This window comes from Haliaeetus albicilla, chromosome W (genome assembly GCF_947461875.1).
Source record: "Haliaeetus albicilla chromosome W, bHalAlb1.1, whole genome shotgun sequence".
Classification (NCBI taxonomy): Eukaryota; Metazoa; Chordata; class Aves; order Accipitriformes; family Accipitridae; genus Haliaeetus; species Haliaeetus albicilla.
This window is the reverse complement of record NC_091515.1, coordinates 4,468,576-4,488,888: the sequence shown is the minus strand read 5'-3', so window position 1 is coordinate 4,488,888 and position 20,313 is coordinate 4,468,576. Positions and strand designations below refer to the sequence as shown.

Genomic DNA, 20,313 nt, shown 5'->3' with positions numbered 1-20,313 from the left:
AAGTTAGAACAAGACTTAAGGCTTGAAAACAGGTTACCTTTCTGATGGACTTGTCTTGGATGGCTCAGTACAGAAGGAATTGGGAGAAATTACAAAACTTTGCCTATGGCCAGACCGAGCATCTTGATGGCCCATTTTGGCTTTAGACCACATAATGGTCATTAGCTAATCAAAATATTTCAGGCTCAGACCTATAAGCTGGAGGAAAGGTTAAACTTTCATTATTTCATCTTGCACAGTCTGACTGCCAAGTATGTGATTTCTCAGATCTAAGGCTGTAAAAATGTCCTTCTTCATGGGTGCATCAGAACTGTTATGTATTTTGTTAGTGCCCATCTTTTCCTCACTACATCACACATATATTCAAAAGAGACAAAAAAACGTATTGGGACTCTACTCTGAGCATCAAATGTTTTTCCCCACTAACACTCATCCCTCAAAGCATCACAGAGAAGAAATTAAATCACCATTTTAACTGAGAAGCATGGAGACAGAGTGCTAAAGCAAAACCCAGGCCACTCATGTAAAACTGATTAAAAACTACTCCTCATTTCCAGCGCCTCTATTGCACTGAGACAGAAAAAAAATACCATAATATTTTCCTAACCTTGCCTTTCCATGAATGCAAATAGGACAGAAAGGGGACATTATTATAATAAATACAGTAAGTTATGATCTGTGCTCAGCTAAATTTTAAGAATCCCTTGGCTTGGCGTATTTCATTTATGGGCTCAAAGGAAGAGGAGATTTCTTTGCAAAAAAAGAATATATGAAATCCACAGCTTGCATATGAGTAATATGTATGAACAATGTTTTCATTTCACCTTCCTCCTGTTAGCATTCACACATGCCAACGGGAGACGTTTGGCGTAGCGCGGAGAGACAGACAATATCCTCGCATCAGCCATTAAGAGGAGGAAGACTCGTAATCCACCCTGCCCCAGTTATTCACCACCGATCGCTCCACGGTTTTCACCGCTGTATTGACTCTGCTTTGGAAACAGCGAGCTTATGTCATTAAATTATAATATTGCTGCGCTCGTTTATAGCAGCCTTTTACGTCTGGCCATCTTGAAGCGTATTGCAAATTATCTGTACCGCTGAAGTACTTATCACTGTCAGAGCATCCTATAGGCATTGCCAAACTGGCAGTTACACAGCTGAGCACCCCTGTGCAAGCTTTCATTCGGGAAAAGGGACTTTAACGCATCGTCCCCACAGAGACTCAGCAAAATTTGGCCCTGTTCCTGTTTTCAGGGGGTGAGGTCAAGTTGTGCCCAGCTTCGTGCCCAACACATGGCTGAAGGTGTTTTTCCTGTGAAAAGGGGGGGAAAAAAAGTCATCACAACACTGTAAGTTCCCAGAGACTTTTCAAAAGCTCAGGCAGGTTTTCTAGTGAATTTTTTTTTTTTTTTTTTTACTGCTAGAGAAGTGCTAGGATTTACAAGTTATATGTGGCAGGCAGACTCTGTCATGTTACATCTGCCCATTTTACATCAAGTGGAACCCATTCCTGAACCGGTCTGCTGCACCTCTATGGGTATTGACATCACCTCACCTATAACAGTAATTTCCTTACAGAAGATGTAAGTCAGGCTGATCTACTTCCACTTTTCAACTCCTAACAAATGAGATGATGGGATACAGGGAAATTAAGTGTCTAAGACAACACCATCAACAAACCACAGTATCCCCCCCCGCTTAAAAATCAAAACCCTTCTCTAATTCCCACAATGGGAGTCTCACAGTTGCAAGAAAACACAAGCCATAAATACACACAAATTTGCACTTTAGGTTCACAACCCCAAATTCACCCTCCACATACTGCGGCGAGCAGGCAGCACATGGAATGAGCGGTTTTTACCGGGACAGATGTGCTGAGCCCTGCCTGACTAACACATGTCATTACTGAGCATACGCTGTGGTTAGCACCATTTTAATTAACTTTGCACAGAGGGACAAAAGGAGGGGCTGGGTTGGTGACACCAGCGTTTGACAAGTGCCGTGGTGCATTCCTGGAAGAGGAAAGGAGCCCTGCTGCCCCTTCTCTAGCACTACAGCTGTGCAGCCAGCTGTGCTTTTGGCTGTCTGACATGGTTGGAAGTTATCGTGGGGAAAATTTGAGCTCCTCAAAAGAGATCGGCTCTCGAAGTGGAGTTTGGGAGGACTGGTTCAATCCCATTGACATGTCCACAGAGTCAGCTGAGAGACCAGTCCTAAGCAGACACTGCAATATTTTACCAGCTGCACACTTCAAGAGTTTCTGGTTTTACAATCTCAGTCAGCAGGACTTGAAACATGAACGTTCTTCAGAGCTTTGCAATAACTTTTGGCTTCCATGATGTGAAAAACAATTCCTCATACGTGTTCCTGCTGATCTTACACATTGAGATGTACTTTGGCAGAGATCTCTTAGCCTCTCCAGGGATGGATAGCTTGTACCCACCATACCTGTATTTCCTTCTTGGTCGAACTTAAGGTGCAAACCATGACATTCCCACGTCCCTGTGGTGATGTGCTCTCCTCCCCAGCCTGACCTGTATTTCCCATAACCCTTCTCAAGTGATAACCACCAGTGGCAGACGTACGGGATGCGTCTGGTCATGATGGCTGCATCCAGCTCAAAGGGGATTCAGGGGAGACAGATAACAACACAATAGCCAAGGGCTAATTTAAGCAATGTGCCTGCCTAACCACAGTGCTGGTCAATGTCCGACTCCAGCTAAATTTGGAAGAAGCTAACATCTGTAGTCAGTATGCAAACACGACTGAGTCAATTATCTTACTCCATAAATAGTGGACAGCCCAGGGCCCGTTGAGGTCTCCTGCACGGCAGCGGGCTGCACGCCAGGATCTCTCCTTGAGGTTGAGAGATTCCTTGCCACAACAGATTCTCAGTAACTGATTAATAGCATGCTAAACTTTGAAACCTTAGCTAAGTGATGTAAAGGATTGATTGCACATATATAATCCTTTAGACATAAACCATTGACCAAGTCTGGGACTAGGATTGGATCCAGCTGCACCTAAACTCCCCTCTGAGAAGGAGTTCAGAATGTAAGGGGGTCCTTTCTGAACCTTGTGACTCAATGGGAGGGTCTCCCTGACAGTTTTGTCTGACCCTGTCCTTTATGAAGCAAATATCAGGTGAATCTTGTCATCAGATTTTGTTAAATCACTGTTGCGTTTACTATCAAACTTGGTTAAATCGCTGTTTTAAATCAATAAACATATTGCTACTTCTCTCTTACGAGTGAAGTGTGTCACTCCATCCGCAACAGTCCCCAAATGTCAAATATTGGCATTGGTCATCCGCCTCCCTTCAAATACGGACAGGATGCCCCAAGTGTCCGTGCCTCTTCACCCAAGCTGCTGCTTGGTCAGGTTGTTAAGCCAGTGTTAAGATGCTCCTGCCAGTCTGTGCTATTCCTTAATGCTTTTCCTACCAGTGTTGGCCGAATTCATTGGGCACCATGGGTAGCGGAGCCCCAAAGAGAGGTCATGAAAGCAAAAGGGAGAGCACTGGATCCCAGTTTGAATGCTGTCCTGCTCCATGGGCCACTGCTCACAGGAAGACACCTACATTTGGATGCTTTCAATTGGCGAACAATCTCACCCCCATGGTCAAGATAAGTCTATTCTGAGTGCCCAGAACATGGCCAAGTTACAGTAATCTATAGTGTTAGTAGGGGAATGCTTGACTTTCAGGCCAGTCTCCAAATCTTGCTTTTCTCCCAGTGGGCTAGGCAGAGTCAATACAAAGATTTTAATACAGCCACTGATACAGACCCTTTTGTTCCAAATATTATCTCAATCAAGTGGAATTTGGTCCACTTATCTCATCTGGTAGATATTGAATCCCCAGCTGACTCCACTGTTCAGCTATCCAGCATGAGGATTTTGGAAAAGGGAGAAAGTTTCAGCAAGCTAAACAGAACTGATTTGCTATGGACTGCAAACCCATTACTGCTTTTCGTGGGCATATACAAGCTCAATAAAGGAAATAATAGACACTAGTTTCTTTGCAAAAATAAGCATTCAAAAATGGTCATTTCAAGTGCAAGATACAGACAGCATAAAATCAGTATCAAGTTACATTGCAGTGTTGCTGGAAGAACTTACATCCATTTCCCTGTCTTGCAGAAAGAGCTGATACTATAAGCCTGTCCGTTCAATGGCCAGAATAGAGAAACACTTGCTTCAAAATGGGTACTAAAATTATTGTAAAGCTGTAAAGACTGACAAGTGGAGACTGAGTTCCTCTAGCTAAGAGCATGCAAAAATCCCTCAGCTCCACAAGGAAGGAATATCTTCAGGGCAGAAGAGTGATTTGGCTGATAAATTCAGGTTTTTCTGAGTCTGACAACATGGGACTGCTTAGCACTAATTATGGCAGTGACTGCAGATCCCTTCAGGTCATGTCCTCATACGGTGAATATGGAGAACTGAGCTGGAGCTCATGATGGTACCTAACTGTTGTCTAGTCAGAGTGGCCCTTGGTACAAAAAAAATAAGGGTTATGCCACAAGAATGATTAAACAGGTGGAATAAGACAGCAAAGCTAGGGAGGAGTCATCGAAGAGTTTGGGTAAGGAAGAATGAAAGCAGAAACAAGAGCTGAGCCATGCCGTGAGCACGGCCAGGGAAACGAAAGGGATGAAAGCTCCAAGGTAGATGTAGACATGAAAATCCTAGTGTCCACAGAAGCACCGGAGTCCTGGAGGCAGCCTGCCACCCTGCAGTATCTCTGCCTTTTACTCCTCTCCGAGCTAATCCATCACGTACCATCATACACCACTCCCACAGCAAACCTCACCTCCTTCATCACTACCTGCTTCCTCAAAGGTCCACAGACCCACACCTCCAGGCTGCATGCACAAGATGAGCAAGAACTAAACCCTCCTACACCAAAGCAGTGGAAGAAACCAGGGAGATGCTGCCTTCATCTTGAATATAAACCCAAAGCAACACAAACTGCTTTGAAGCTGTGGCTATCAGAGCTACCGTCGGATGCGCCCGTTCAGCAGGATGCATTTACCTCAGCGGCAGTAATGGTTGTTTGCACTTCACCGTATTTCCAGTTGGGAATTCACCAATTATTCTCAGTATTCACTTAATGTTGATTCATGCAAAGCAGCAATCACTCCGGCTCCTACTGAAGCACTTCAGCGTGTGTTTGCCTTGGAGCACCTGAAGAGTACCTTGACATTTATGCAAAATACTTGGAAGTCTTTAAGGGTCTGTGCTGACTATTACGGGTTATGGTTGCCAAAATGATGCTCTATGCACATGAACACAGCAGTTAAATACTTACTGTGGTTACAGTTTTATCAGGACCGTCCTTTACCCACCGTGAAGATGGGCCTTTGAAATCAGCCCTTGTTTGTTTTTATCAAGCCACAATTTGGGCAATAATCTCTTGTCATACACAAAATGAGTCAAATTCTTCTCTCAGTCACTCTGGGGCAAATCCTGACTAACTTTATTGACTTGAGCACAATGACTTTGGATTCATATTGGCAAAACTGTGAACAGATTTGGGCCTCACACACTATGAGAGATTGCTTGCTCTTTATATGCTTTAGCGAAAGCAGCTTTTGAGTCCAGCATGGATGCCAAATTAATTATTCAAAGCAAAAGAGAGGGATTTTTTTTCCATGAATATTTGGACTGTCTGCACACTGTTATACATTTTGTTATTCATAGATTAAAGAATTGCAGAATTAATAGTATCTTGCATTTTGAGACACTTCACAGACATGAATTAGGGAAGTTTCCTGCAAACTTACCACTACTACATGCAGAAAGGATTCTCTTGAGCTCTGAAACATCATTTATCTCTTAAAATTTAAATCCAAAGCTGAATACTGTCCCGTCTGTTCCCACAGGCAGACTAGTTGTGGTTTGGAGTTTGTTTTACTTCATCAGTTATTGCAAAATCAACATTTCATTCTCAGGCACCTTAGGAAGCCAAACTCGACTCAACTTGTGCTCCAGCTATCACTTAAAAGTGCTTTTGCCTTAGCACCACCAGAAGAAACATCATCTCAGTTCTTTGCTGGAACAGCAAAGTAGAATTAGGTTAGCAATCAACATCGTTGTTATTCAAGTTTAAACTGCACTGGAGGAAAACACTGTGCCTCAGGGAAGAGAAACATTTTTGAGAAAAACCTGTTCCATTTCTTTCATTATCTTTTGGAGACAGGGAGGACCTGCCAGGACACAGGGTGCCTCTGAATCACAGCTGTGGACAACAACATTAGATGTTTGTGTCCAACGGGGAGTGTAAAATGCAACCTGGGTTAAATATGATATAGATTTTAGCCGCAACATTGAGCAAGGAAAGTCTGCAGTAGAACAATGTGTCTGCAGAACACAACTGGAAGTAATTCCCTGCTGTCTGCCACGTCATCCCAAGCCCAGATTCAAATAAGAGCCCACTTTCTTCTAGTTGTCCAGGCAGCAGGACAGCCAAGACCAAGGAGGGATGCTCTCCTTGCTGTCAGCTCTGACCCCCAACACCCAGGTGGCGAGAAGGGCAATTTTACCAAAGATAATTTTTTAATTATTTTTTTTTTATCAGCAGGGAATGATACCTGTCAGAAGCTTGTTATAATTACAAGTTATGTGTTACCTATATTTACATGCACATTGTTAGATGTCATGAATTAATCATAACTTCATGACTTAATCATTCATGACAGACAGCTACTACTATCCAACTAGCACCTTAGAAAAGACTTTTAAAAAAAAACCAACAACAAATATTAATGGATACAAACTATGACCTTCCGACCTCGTACCCCTTTCTTTTCTGCAAATACCTCCTGCTTAACACTTGCAGCTCATAGAGCAAGTCTGATAGAGATACTACTATGATACAGACCTCTATAAAATGGAGGACACCAAACCGATGTGGAAAAATACAGCGGATCTGAACATGAGGGGGTGAAGTGCCAAAAAGACCAAGAGTTTCTAACAGCCACATCCTTTTACAGCAATGATGAACAACTACTTCATGATATGTCTCCAGTGAGTCTTGCAATGTACATAAATCCATCAACAAAAGCCACAATTATTATTTTCAGGTTGTTTTTCAGTGTTGCCACACAGGTATTTGTGCCATTGTGTTGCACAGCAGTGTCCAGCAAGGCAGAAAAACCAAAGGCAGAAGAAAAACTCTCTGACGATGCTTGGGGAAACATCTATGCCCACAAGGTACTGAGAATAAATAAATATTTGTTGAAGGAGCAATAATCAGCCAAAAGGAGGCCTTAACTGGAGAAAAAGTATGTTGTGAATCTGGAACTTATGTCCTAGTAGCATCCTCGACAGCTGACATGGAAACCCGAGTAAATCATAGCGTGCTGGCAGCGGTCAGATGCTCTTAACACCGACCCCACCACTAGTCTCTGCTTTCTTGGGGGTCAGGTGGATAAACCACCTCCCCTGAGGCTGTGCGGGGAATTGACTCAAACTGGAATAAAAATCTGACTTGCCTTGGTTCCTTGTCTGTGCTTTAGTCCCTTATAGCTCGGTACAATTTTCCGCCCAGGATTTCCATCTGGATGGAGGTAATTCTGCTGTTTTAATGGCACAGTATTCAGATACTTGTCCAAATACCCAGAGACATGATGATAAAGAGCTTCACTGAGAGCGTGGGAGATGTATATTTAACAAAGTATAAATGGGGACAAAACTCATGGTCCTTTAAATACCAATGCAGTCCTGAAACTGGGAATTTGATGTACCAGCGGAGGGAACTGCAGTACCTGTGAGCAAAAGCAGCTCCTCGGTTTTCTTTCTGCAATCAGAAAATGAAAAACTACCCAGGCAAATCTTGGATTTTTTAAAAACACAGGAATCTTGCTTAGTTTCTTAAGGGTTAAAAAGGGGGGTGGGGAGGTGGGACAAATCTTCAATTATTCCAATGTGATCACGTTCTAGCCCTGCATCCTCTAAAGGCCACCTTGCCCTACACCTCCGATGTTACAGATCATTAAATCCAGGCTGATGGGACACATGGGTTGGGGAACACATCTAGAATTGAATATATTAACCTGCATTTAACATCTGCTTCTCAGGGAAATCTTGTTCAGTGTCTCTCCAGCAGCTCCCCGATATTTTCTCTTAGAGTCCCAAACCCAAACATTCGGTCTAAAAAGTAGCCACAGACAAGGATGTAAAACTGAACACGCCATTCCATTCAGATTTAAGTATTTTGGGTGTGAGGAGAGCAGCAATGCCGGAAAAGCGCAGCCCTCGCGCTGTGCCTTTGGCAGCCCGGCACCTACAGCGGTTCCCCAACGTTGGTTTTGGTGCTGCCAGCTGGGCTGAGCCATCGCAAATGGATCATGTGCGCATAACGAGGACGGCTTTTGCATATGCTTGGGGCTGCTGGGTCCTGCCCGGGGAAAGGGAGAGGTGGGGGGTACAAAAGTGTTCGCCCCCGCCCCAGCCCTGGGCTTGTTGAACACGCACCTGCAAACGAACGGAGACTTCTGCAAGGGCTTAAACCTTCAGATACCAGTGAGGGCTTGCTCTGAAAGGTTTATTTGCACTCATCTGCTTTACGGTACTGATTTTCCATACCAATGACTCGCAGCAGCCCTGCTGCAGGTCAACGGCTGACCGCGGAGGTGAAAGACGAAGAGCCACTGCGATTCCTTGCAAAGCCCCATCCGCAGCATTTTATCTACTCATTTCCAATTTGTAAGACCCCATTTCAACATGACACCTCCAGGCAACTTTAACTCTCCAGTGGGACTACACAGGTGTGTAGTGGGGGGTGTCTAATAGCCAGGCCAAAGATTTTTCGGTGCCTACGTAAAAATATTAGCAAGTGCTCCTGCAACTTAATCAACACTTTAAGATCACAATTAGTTTAGTGTTGGCTTGTTCTGTCTTGCGTGACAGTCTTGTGCTGATAGTTCCTGGGTACACTCATCTAACAAACTCTAAAGGTGATCTAAACTTTTCAAAATTCATATTTCATGCAGCCATTTGTAGCTATAGAAAATGCTGAGACTCAAACGGGTGAGATCCACCACATCTCCAAGGCAGGTGCAGCACCACCTTCTTCTCTTGGTATCACACTTTCCACGTCCCACTGGCTCACAAGACCTAAAATTGCCACTGGTACAAAACTCTTCTCTGAATGTTTTATGCCTAAAACCAAAGCCCATTTTAGCAGTGAGGAGAAAAAAAAAAAATCTGTCTTCCAAAGAGGAGACCTTGTTCCTTCTGATCGGGAATATTAATCAAAGCCTCGGTTTGGGAAGATCAGTGGGTGCAGGGCACAGACGAGGTGATTTTGCAACTGATGATCATCTATCATAAAAGTATGTGATACATCTCTCCAGTTCTGTATATAGCACAGGGAGAGAGCTGGCGACCACACAGCCCTTTCTCTCCTCCTCCATTCTGCTGCTAAATTACATTAAACAGAACTTAGCAATAAACTCGGCGTGTCCTGAGTGCTTTTTCTGTGTAACCCTTTGCTGCAGCTGCTAAAGGAACACGATGTGATAACTGTAACACAATAAAATGGATGGCGCACATCAAAAGAAATTATGAGCGGCTTGTATATCTATTTACAAGTCAACAGTGGCCATTTCCCTCCTCCCATCACCATTTGAGAGAATGCATTAATAAAAACATGCACTTCTTGAGTAGCTTTCTTCATTTTATAATTATTATCGGCACTGCCAAGATCACTGAAGTCCAGCTTCACCCTCTGTGTAATATGGACAAACCAACAGTGTTTCATACAAAGTGCTCAGCATCTGTCCCTGGAAGAGACGACTGCAGCCTCCAAGTACTGCATCTCCTGGGAGTTAATCCAAGCTTTTCTCCCTTGCATGGGAGTGTATGTTTTGCGTGGACCTCTACGGTGTCTTTATCATCATGAGTCATCTAAGCTTTCCTAGTCATTTAAGAGATTGCATGTATGGAAGTGCCTTACCCTTCATCCTCTAGGAAACAGTCCTGGGAACCTTGGCCCTGGAGATTGGTGACCAAGTGAGCATAGTGCAGCAGGTCTGACTACATGCTACAGTAAAACTTCCAAGAGACAAGGAAAACCCACTAGAGCATTTGTTTCTCTTTAAAGGAAAGATACCAATTTCTTAATATCCAGATCTGAAACTTGACAGGAAAAAAAGAGGGGAGAAAAGAAAAAAAAATAATAAGATTTTATCATCAACGGGACACAAAAGAGATTGTTTTCCTCTGAAATAAGATATGCCTCTTGGTGAGCTGCAGCTCTGCAAAGAGGGAAGCCCCAAGATCTCCTGAGTCAGCCGCACTTTACTGTGACACAGTACAGGAGGGAGCTTCCCACCATCTGCCACAGCCTGTGGATGTCTCAGGGCTGGAGTCACCAAGCCAGCAGCTACCAGCGGAAGACTCAGTTAATGGCATAAAAGCAAGTTGGGAGAAGGAAACGTTTTCTTTCTTCCTACTAACCCAGAGCTATCCATGGCTTTGGCAGAAGTGACCCAGAAAACAAATAGTGATACTTGGTCCATCCCTTCACGGTTCTTTGACCCCAAACCTGAGCAGAAGGATAACCAACAGTGCCAGTCTCCCTCTTTCCTATCACAGACAAGATTTGAGATATCAAGAGAAAGGTATGGAGAAAGAAAGAGATGGAGTTCCTGCAAAGGGTTGGTTTCAGGTCTCGGACATCCACTCTGAACCTCAGGTAGCTGGTACCTATAGAAGCTTTAATGATGGTTTAGGCAGCCAGGGTGCTATATGAACAGTCTCTGGATACCTACTGCACTTTAAAACTACTGATTCCACCAATTAAGTTTACATTACAGTGTGCCCTGTTCACACTATTATTGGCAATTCAAGATCATATAATTACAGAATGGTTTGGGTTGGAAGGGACCTTTAAAGGTCACCTAGTCCAACCTCCCCGCCATGCGCAGGGACATCTTCCACTAGATCAGGTTGCTCAGAGCCCCGTCCAACATGACCCTGACCTCTTCCAGGGATTGGGCACCCACAAATTCTCTGAGCAACCTGTTCCAGTGTCTCACCACTCTCATCGTAAAAAATTTCTTCCTTATGTTCAATCTAAACGTACTGTCTTTCAGTCTAAAACCATTGCCCCTTGTCATGTCACTACAGGCCTTGGTAAAAAGTCTCTCTCCATCTTTCTTATAAACCCCCTTTAAGTATTGAAAGGCTGCAATAAGTTCTCCCCAGAGCCTTCCATACTGTACTGTAGAAATAACGTTTCAAATACTTATTAATAAATAACTAATCTCATTAACACTAGGATCACAGGGATGGACAACAGCTGCAACTTAGTTAAAAATGCTCGCTATCTCTGCTATAATTTTCTCAGATACACTATCACCCAGTCACTCGATATCTTTTGTTTTCCTGTCCCCAGGAGCTGGATTTGCCTTGTTCTTCAGTCATCAATCGAATGTGATGGGGGGGGAACCCTTCTCCTGTTTGCTAATACAGTAAGATAAAGAGGACATCAGATGACACAGGCACCATTGACTCCCTGCTTATAAAACATTTAGAACATCTCTTTTCTTTTTACAGCAAAAGGAATCACAGCTTGTGGACTGAAATATATCTCTATTCAATATTCACCAGCACCAAAGGCAAGCTGACATCCCCAAAGCTTCTGGGAGGCTTTTTGCAGAGGTTACACGTTTCTCAAAAGCCTGACCAACAGCAGTCACTTCCCTCAATGGTCCTTTGGAAGAAAAGCAGCAGTGGCCTCCAATTAAGTCACGCAAAAAAATCTGCTGTTTTGAATCAAAATAGGAAGAGCAGCAGTGCAGTGCATAGCAAGCGGAATAGCTGAAACTCAAGCAAGAGGACAAGGCAGTTAGAGTTTGCTCCCGAGCTTTTGCTTTTTGGTGTCAGATGGCCCAGTAGCAGGTTTTCACTGGTGGAAAACCTCAGTGGCTCATTGACTGAGTGTGTCCTACCCTGCATCCTTCTCCTCTCCATTTCTTCCCTCACATACGTGCACTTGCTTCCATAAATATCTAGAAATTGAGGGTGCAAAATACTGAGATACAACTCAAGAAGGAGAGTCCACAATCCAAGGGAGCAGCCAGTGGTTCACCCTTGGGACTTTTAGCCGCTTGACAAAGTTCTTGGAGTTCCTGGGGCTGTCACAACAGTAAGTGTTGCAGGTTTTGGACCAAGTTTTTTAATTTCTGATAGGGACTATGAGACTCGACTCCCAGCTTAATTCATTTCCCAGTGTTTCAACCACAAGCTATTAACTTCCCTGCAGAAATTGTTGACAAACTGAGCAGAAGACCATGGAGAGATTATTAGAAATATTTGCTGGAACTTCTCTCTTTGAAAAATGTAAGTTATTATTCTTCTACTATAAAAAAATTGTAGCACGAGGCAAGACAACATGTCTCTCGCTAAAGAGCCATCACAAACAAAGAAGGTTATGTATGTGGCCTAATTAGCGTATTGTATATGGGAGGGTCTTGCTTCTCCTCTGCATCAGAGCAATTGAATCATTTTTCTTTTCCCAGTACAGCCACACAGCACCATTACAGAAGTCTTCAGTTATAGTTAACCTATAGCCACACCAAAACCATGAGCTGCTTTACGAGATTCCTTAGGCACCCTCAGTTCTCCGAATTGCCACATACAAGACATGTTATTACTCTAATGAACCGATGGGGAAACCACAGAGCTGAGAGGTTAAGCGTCTTGCCCCAGTCACGCCAAGATCCAGTTGCACAGGTAATCCTCAGCAGTCCATTACCTCTTTTGCTGCCCACCTCTGTGATAAGGAGATAACCTCACTGGGTTTGGGAGCATCCTCCTACCTGTCAAAAGCCTTTTCTTTTAATCACGGAGCCACACCATGGGTCTTTGCTGTTCACCTTGCAGTTTCCTTACCTCTCTGCCACAGCACTGCAGGTTTGCTGGGGGACAGGGTGGGAATTATTAGCTGCCACCCAGAAGATAAAATGTTTAGGTACAGACTTTTTCCACAAGCTGGCTGGATGTTGCCAGGCTGATGGCTGCAATCCCTCTCCAGACCATGCTCTTCTAAAGAAAAAGAGTGCATCATCTAAACCTCAAGTCACTGCACAGCTCACCACGCATTGAACTGAAGTACCCTGTGCATATAAAATGAGCAGACTATTTATTGTACCGACACAGTATTAGGGTTTAGAGATGAGTAGCAATATTTCCCCAGCCTATTCGGTTACTTACAACAGTCAGAGAGACGGTGGGCTGGACCTCCTGCTTCTACATCAAACCTAAGTGGTCCACTGCCTGCTCATCTGATTGCTGAAGTGACCGGCACGCTCCTGCTGCATCTGCTGTGCACCTTTCCTACAAATCCTGCTTACACGAGGGAAGTCATCATAGAATACCAGGTTGGAAGGGACCTCAAGGATCATCTGGTCCAACCTTTCTTGGTAAAAGTATGGTCTAGATTGCCCAGCACCCTGTCCAGCTGAATCTTAGAAGTGTCCAATGTTGGGGAATCCACCATTTCCCTGGGGAGATTATTCCAATGGCTGATTGTTCTCACTGTAAAAATTTTCCTCTTGTGTCCAGTCGGAATCTCACCAGAATTAACTTGTACCCGTTACCCCTCATCTTTTCCATGAGACTCCTTGTAAGAAGAGAGTCTCCATCTTCTTTGCAACCACCCTTTAAACGCTGGAACGTAGTGATAAGGTCTCCCCTAAGCCTTCTTTTCTCAAGCCTGAAAAAAACCAGTTCTCTCAGCCTTTCCTCATATGGCAGGCTTCCCAGTTCTTTGATCATCTTTGTGGCCCTTTTCTGGACCCTCACCATGCTGTCCACATCTGATAAGTGCAGCTTCTGAATGGCACCACAATGCAAATGTTAATTAGGAGAATGTGTAGTTACAGCAGTACCATGCACACAGCAAAGTGACTTCATAAACTGAAAAGCTAATACAGACACAATCTGTCAGTGCCACCTTACATAGTAAAAATCCTTATTTAATTAGAAATACTCCCCACACAGGAAAGACAAGTGCCTGCACCCCCAGGAAGGGTCCCGAGATGGGAATTGGCAGGGCTGACAGCATAACTGCCTGCTCAAGGTGTGAGATGAGAAACGACGGAGCTGACCTTTTTTTTTGTTGTACTCATCTTCTGTTGCATTGGAGGAGTCTGAATGATAGTCCCGAAGCTCCTGTTCGTACATCTCCAAAAAATTCTCGTCTGTCTTGCCTTTCTTGGACTTGTCACCTTTCTTCTTCTTCTTTTCTTTGCCTTTTTTGCCTTTTTTCTTCTTTTTCTTTCTGCGCTCATAGTCATCCTCATCCTCACTGCTATACTCTCTTCGCTTGTTTTTTTTCTTTTTCTTTTTCTTCACTTCCCCATCGATCTCTGAATCCTCAGACTTTGATTTCTTTTTGCTTTTTTTCTCCTGTCTTTCATCTTCCCCATCTTCCTCAACTACCTCTTCCACTACCTCCTCTTCCTCCTCCTCCTCTTGTACTTTGTTCTTTTTGGTCTTTTCTTTCATGTCATTGTTTTTCACCCCTACGCTTTTAACAACACTCTATGACTGCCTTGACCTCACTTCTGCCACCTACCCCAGCTCCTTTGCCAATTGCCTTTAGTCGTCCTCTACCTGCCTAGGGCTGGGGTGCCCTCGTTTTGCCGTGTCCTTCCACCCCACCAGCTCAGCGTAGGTATGTCCTGGAGTCCCTTGTCCTTCCCGACCCACGGGTGCCGACAGCTCACCTTCTTCTGACTCTCCCTGCCTTCCTTCACCTCCTTGACTGAGGCACCTTCCTCTCTCTTTTGTCTCTCTTCATCTTTGGGTTTTCTCCTTTTCGTTACTATTATTTATTCATTGGGCTGTGCTGAGAACTTTCCTCTTTTTTTTCAGAGCTGCCTGAGCCTCTGCTCAGGGTCAGTTGACAATCTGGGTCTTCGGTATCAGGATGTGCCAATCAAGGTTGCAGCTCCCTGGAAAATTGGTCAGATGAGGGCACATGGTCAAGTCACTTCTTGTCCTTCATATGCCAGCTCAGGAGGGGGGAAAACAGAGGCGCTTCTCCTCCTCATAACGTACAGAAGCTTCAGAAAATTCATGAAAAATTACTTAGTGCTATCCAGTCATGTGGTTATAAGACAGAGGGGCAGGTGAAAAAGGAGACCCACCAAGCAACCATATCGCACTGGTCTGTATTTCCTCTCCATTATTCATGGTGTCAGGATCACCTTACTGATAACAAAGGTCTCAACTTTACATGGATTTTTTTTTTTTTTTTGACCAGCCAGGCCAGTGACCAGAAAAAACAAAGACCTCCAGGATCTCTGTCTAGAGACTTTCAGCATCAGCAACACGCTCCTGCATCCAGCTCCTCTGTCCCCCAGTTACTGTGCTGCACCTCCAACCAAACGAAAAATCAATGCTCAGTAAATAAATACAACAGTCAGAAGAAGATACTGAATGCGCTTTACACAAGGTGCCCTTATAACAGCTCATCTTGGCCAACCAAAGAGAAATAAACCTTAGATTAATAACTGAGCGCAAGCACAATATACCCATCTGACAGCTCTCACAGAAAAATATTCAGGTAAGATAGGTGGAGGATGGGAAAAATAAATGATGTAACATCACGGTTGGAAGGACACCACAGCATGAAGCATGCCCGGCACTCCACATGTGCCCAGGGATGTCAGCACGAGGTTCACCTAACATCTAGTACACCCAACAGGGGTTTCAATCCCATGCCCAGAGGCAGATACGCCAGCGGGACATAGGAAGGGATTGAGGGTCCCTCAACCTCTCTCCTCCCACCCGAGCCATCGGTGTAGCCGTGGTCCAAGCCCCGCAATGGTGTAAGCATACATCCCCAACCATTCAGCTCGGGTTGGCATCCAGCCCTGCAGAGGCTCCGGCTCCTGGTAAAGGGAAGGACAAACATCACGAGAGCAGGTCAATCTCAGTTGCAGTCAGGAGCAGATGATTTAAAGTCTGACTGAGAATGGGAAAAGAAAAGAAGAAAAATCATCTCTTCTTCAAAGGTGCTGTTATGGGTTTTGTCACAGAAAATGAAGTTTAATTAAAAACCGTGATATAGAAAACCATACTGAATTTCTCAGGTGTAGCTCAAGTGTACGTAAACCAAGCAGGGCAGTCAGCCTGGCGCTAAATCACAGTAATGGAAGAAGCGAGAGCTGAATTTATGACAGAGCTGTAGGATGATGATACAGAGCCTCCTGCTACCACCCGCCCTGCCTGTGGGATAACTCAGCCCACAGCTTCCTCCAATGATAAATTAAGGGCGATTTGCTTGATGGTATGCTGCCCAAGTTAATGATACCGTAAGTATTGGTAAGTCAGAGGGTTCGGCCATGCTAAGTCTTTAACGCACATGATTTAAAACTCTTCCCAGATAAATCTGGGGGTTTCCAAGAGCCAGCCTGGAAGGGGGGGATGGCATCGGCAGTGAGTTATCAGGAACAGGAGGAACAGATGTCTTGATGGCAGGTTGTGCAGCCCGAGCAGGATGGCCGCGGCATTGCCCCAGGCAGGAGTGGATGGGGAGCACCAGGCTCAGATGATCCAGGGTTGGGGGGGGGGGGGGGGGTCTGTCCCACCCTCCTTAGCAGGTGTTTGGCACCAGTCTCCAACAATCTAATGTGAATAATAATGAGAGAAAAAAAAAAAGCGCACTGTATTTTCTATGGTCTCTGTTGCTGAATGGAAATCTTTCTATTAAGCATCATAAAGTGAATTATTCAGGGACAGCTTCCAAGTAGGTTAAAGCACAGGTTTGGGATGAAACACAAGGATGGCTTTTCCAAGGTCTTAAAATCATAAGAAAAATAATCACTGTCCTTCCTTATGATACAGCTTTCACTTGCCAAACTGCTGGGACATCAGCACCACAGGACCCGCACCATGCCTGAAATCCCCTATTTACTTTCAGGTCTTTATTTTCTGGAAAGCAGCAGAAAGGCACATAGTGCATCTCTGCAAGGCACTTCTGAGAGTGAGCACGGCACGGTTGGTTCAGCAGGCACCAAGGGCACACCGCTCCGAAGGAACCGTCCAGGGACGTGGATGCAGCCGGTCCCGAGGAGCTCGAGGATCCTGCAGAGATATCTGATGATGCAGCACATTTTCTCAGACAGATGCTTTGCAGTACACTACGTTCATAACTGTTACCTTTCCCCTCCCTGGGACAGCCATCAGCCCGCAGCAGAAATTGCAAGCACAAACATTTCAGCTTAAAGCTGGGAGCTGGATTTAAGATTTCAGCTGCAGAAAATCCAACCCTTTCCACAGAAATAAAAAAAAAAACGAACAAACAAGCCACAGAACAGAGCAAAACCTACCTTCAGAAAAAAGAAAAATCATGAGATCTCTCCAAAAAGCAAAGCTCATATCTTTGTTATGCTTTCGCAAGGTAGACTCTTCATCGAACCGAGTCCCTGAGTTCTGCCGCTCCCAATGGCTCCAGCTCTATGCAGCCAAAGGTTGACAGCAATCAATATCTAAGGCCAAAAGGCAGCATTACGATTACTCAGGACAAGTCATCCAGGTGCAAGATTGGTCCCTTCTAGCCCTAAAACAGTTCTCCTAATATCTACCTACCCCCACCTCCATAGTAAGTTACCTGCTTTTGACAGCAGGGCTGCTGGGGTAGAAGAAATCCCTTTTTCCCCCTCCTGCACTGGGATATTCAGTTTTAGGATGCTGGGGGCACCTCTGGGAGCAGCCTCAGGCTGATGCAGCCCCAGCGAGGGCTGAGGCCATGCTTACATTTGCAGAAATACCACAATTAACAAGTCATGTGTCAGGAAGAAAGATCCGAGGCACTAAAAGCACCAGTGGGACATCACGGTGGTTGCCCCAGCAAGAACAACCCCTCTGAGCTACCTCTAGCCTTGTATTTCGTTTTCTCCTGGTGCAGCAGAGCAGGACCTCAGGTATAAGCCAGAAATAAATCACCCCTATCAAATGGGCTAAAATGATAGGGGAGAAGAGATATTTACCATGTCTCGTTCAAACTTTGCTCCATACGCTTCCTTCGTCTGTTGTTTTAATTAAAAAGAAATGTGCCGAGAACACTCCAGCTTGCTTTTGTTCTTTTTGTGAATAACAGCTGGGAGAAGAACAATGGGGTTTATTGGTGCATAAAGAACTACCGGGAAAGCAACCAAGCTATTGGTGAGAACCATTAGTTAAAACTGTCAACAGTATTTATATGGGTTTATATTCCTACCCTGCATTCAGCAAGAGATTTCCCCAAATCCTCCCTTTCAAAAAGACTCAGGCCAGAACCCACCAGAGTGACTTCTTGAATTATAACAGATTTAGTGGAGTACAAGAGGTCAGAATTTGGCTCTTTGTGGTCCTAACTCACCTGTAACCTTTTTTTCCTGGGATGCAAAAACGTGTACAGAGTTTAACCTGGAATTATCCAATTATTAGATAATTAGATGATTATTATTAATAATAATTATTGGTCATTGTTAAGCAAGGCATGAACACACCTTTTCTTTAGTTCATTCTCTTCTATGTGGTTCCTATTTTGCACCTATTACCATAAAATCCAGATGTCCTCTACCCAGGTGCCACACAACATAGCTGACATATCCCCAAAAACCCATTTGTTCCAATCTCCTTCCCAAGGCAGCCTCTTGTTTCAGGAGAGGTTATTTTTCAACACATGTTTCTCTGCACTTATGGTTAGAGAAGTCCATCATCCTCATTGCACAGTCTGGGGGCAATTTAGAGAAAAAGTTGGTGTCTGTGTGCATGGTCTGTATTTAGATGCTTTTTTTGGTGACCAATACACCCCATGAAGATGAGGGTAAAGCAACTGGCTGTGAAAAACAGCAAGACATCGGTCAGATGTAGGCAAAGCACTTTTCTAGATCTTTTATGAACCAGCTGTTTTAGTCTGCCACCCCTACTGCTCCTGTGGGGTTCAGGTTGGGGTATAATCCCCCCCAAAAAATAAAAATAAAGGGCATCCTTGAACTCTAGCTGAATTATCACAGTTAGCAGAGCTTCAGGGGGCTTTGAAGCACACGATGCTCTGCCCAGGACACCTGCCAGCCCCAGGGGCACAGCCTCAGCTTTAGTACTGCAGGATTCCGTATTTTTTTTTCTGTTCATATACTTGGCAGTAGGGCAGAATCTAGCCCCATGTCTGAATAGGTTCTTGAAAATACTCCCTGCAGCCCAGCACACCGTATACTGAGATATACACACAGTCCATCTCCTTCAGGAAATAAATGTATTTAATGCTACAGAAATAAATACCAAAGGATTCCTTTAATAGAGCCATTTCATTTCTCTCCCGGGTACGTGAATAATGCACAAGATTACGCCAGGCTGGGCAGAGGAGGTGCTGGGGGACCCACTTGCCAGTGTTACAGCCCCAGTCATTGCAGATTTAATCAGACCTTACGGTGCCTACTAAGAGCTTTGCTTTTTCTTCCAGCCCCAGTTAGCTACTCATTACTCTTTTTTATTTTTTTTTTTTTTTTAACTCAAATAACAAAATCTGCATCTGCATTGCAATCCCATCAGCGCAGGAGCTCAGCGAGAAGCAGTTGGGGATATTGGACTACAGAGTCCCATCCATCTCAAAGCCAGGCTGGAAAGGTTTTAGGATGTCCATGGGCTTCAGTGGGAGCTCGCTGCCTTCAAGCGTATGGGCATAACGGCCTCTGCTGGTAAAATGGGGTTTAGCCAAGAGAAATATTTCCCCAGCAAAAGGCAGAGAGATGCTAAGTATCCCGCAAGGAGAGGAGCAGCAGTTTTTGGTGGCTGGGAACTGCAGGTATCCATCAGCAGGGACACACTTATAGAGCCCGAGCCCTCAAAAGCCTCGAAACAGCAGCTCCTGTAGCCATCTCCAACTCAGGACTTGGGAAACTGCTTTACTAAAGGTTGTAAGAAAAAGCCTTCAAAACAGGAATAAAGCACAAGGGCTCTTAACAGAATTTGCCTGGAAAAAAAAATTATATATACCAGTTCTTGCAAGAACAGCTGATTGAAGTTGGCGGTCTTAAATCCATGTCACGATAGGGATTTGTGCGACTCTTCCACAATACAGAATGAAGTCTCTCCCATCGCCTGACCAAGCAGGCACCGGAGCACAGACCCCACCAGCATCCCTGGCACCTCCTGAGACACAACCAAGCAGGCATCAAACATTTTCTACCCAGCTTCAGGTACCAGAGGAGCTGCAAGAGCACAGAGCTCAATGTAGGTTCAACCTCCAAGCATTTTCCAGAGGTTTTTACCCTGATGAGATTTCTGATTGAAATAGGGAGGTGC

The 20,313-nt window shown here is 44.5% G+C and overlaps 1 protein-coding gene across 1 annotated transcript in view; it reads right to left on the bottom strand.

The window, feature by feature from the left end:
• The window catches only part of LOXHD1 (lipoxygenase homology PLAT domains 1), a 143,609-nt gene extending 128,338 nt beyond the window's left edge, over positions 1-15,271 (bottom strand). The window contains exon 1 of the mRNA XM_009923972.2: positions 14,124-15,271. Within this exon, the coding sequence (XP_009922274.2) occupies positions 14,124-14,523 (400 nt within the window). The 5' untranslated portion in view covers positions 14,524-15,271. The remainder of the gene's footprint in view (positions 1-14,123) is intronic.
• Positions 15,272-20,313: the final 5,042 nt, after the last annotated feature.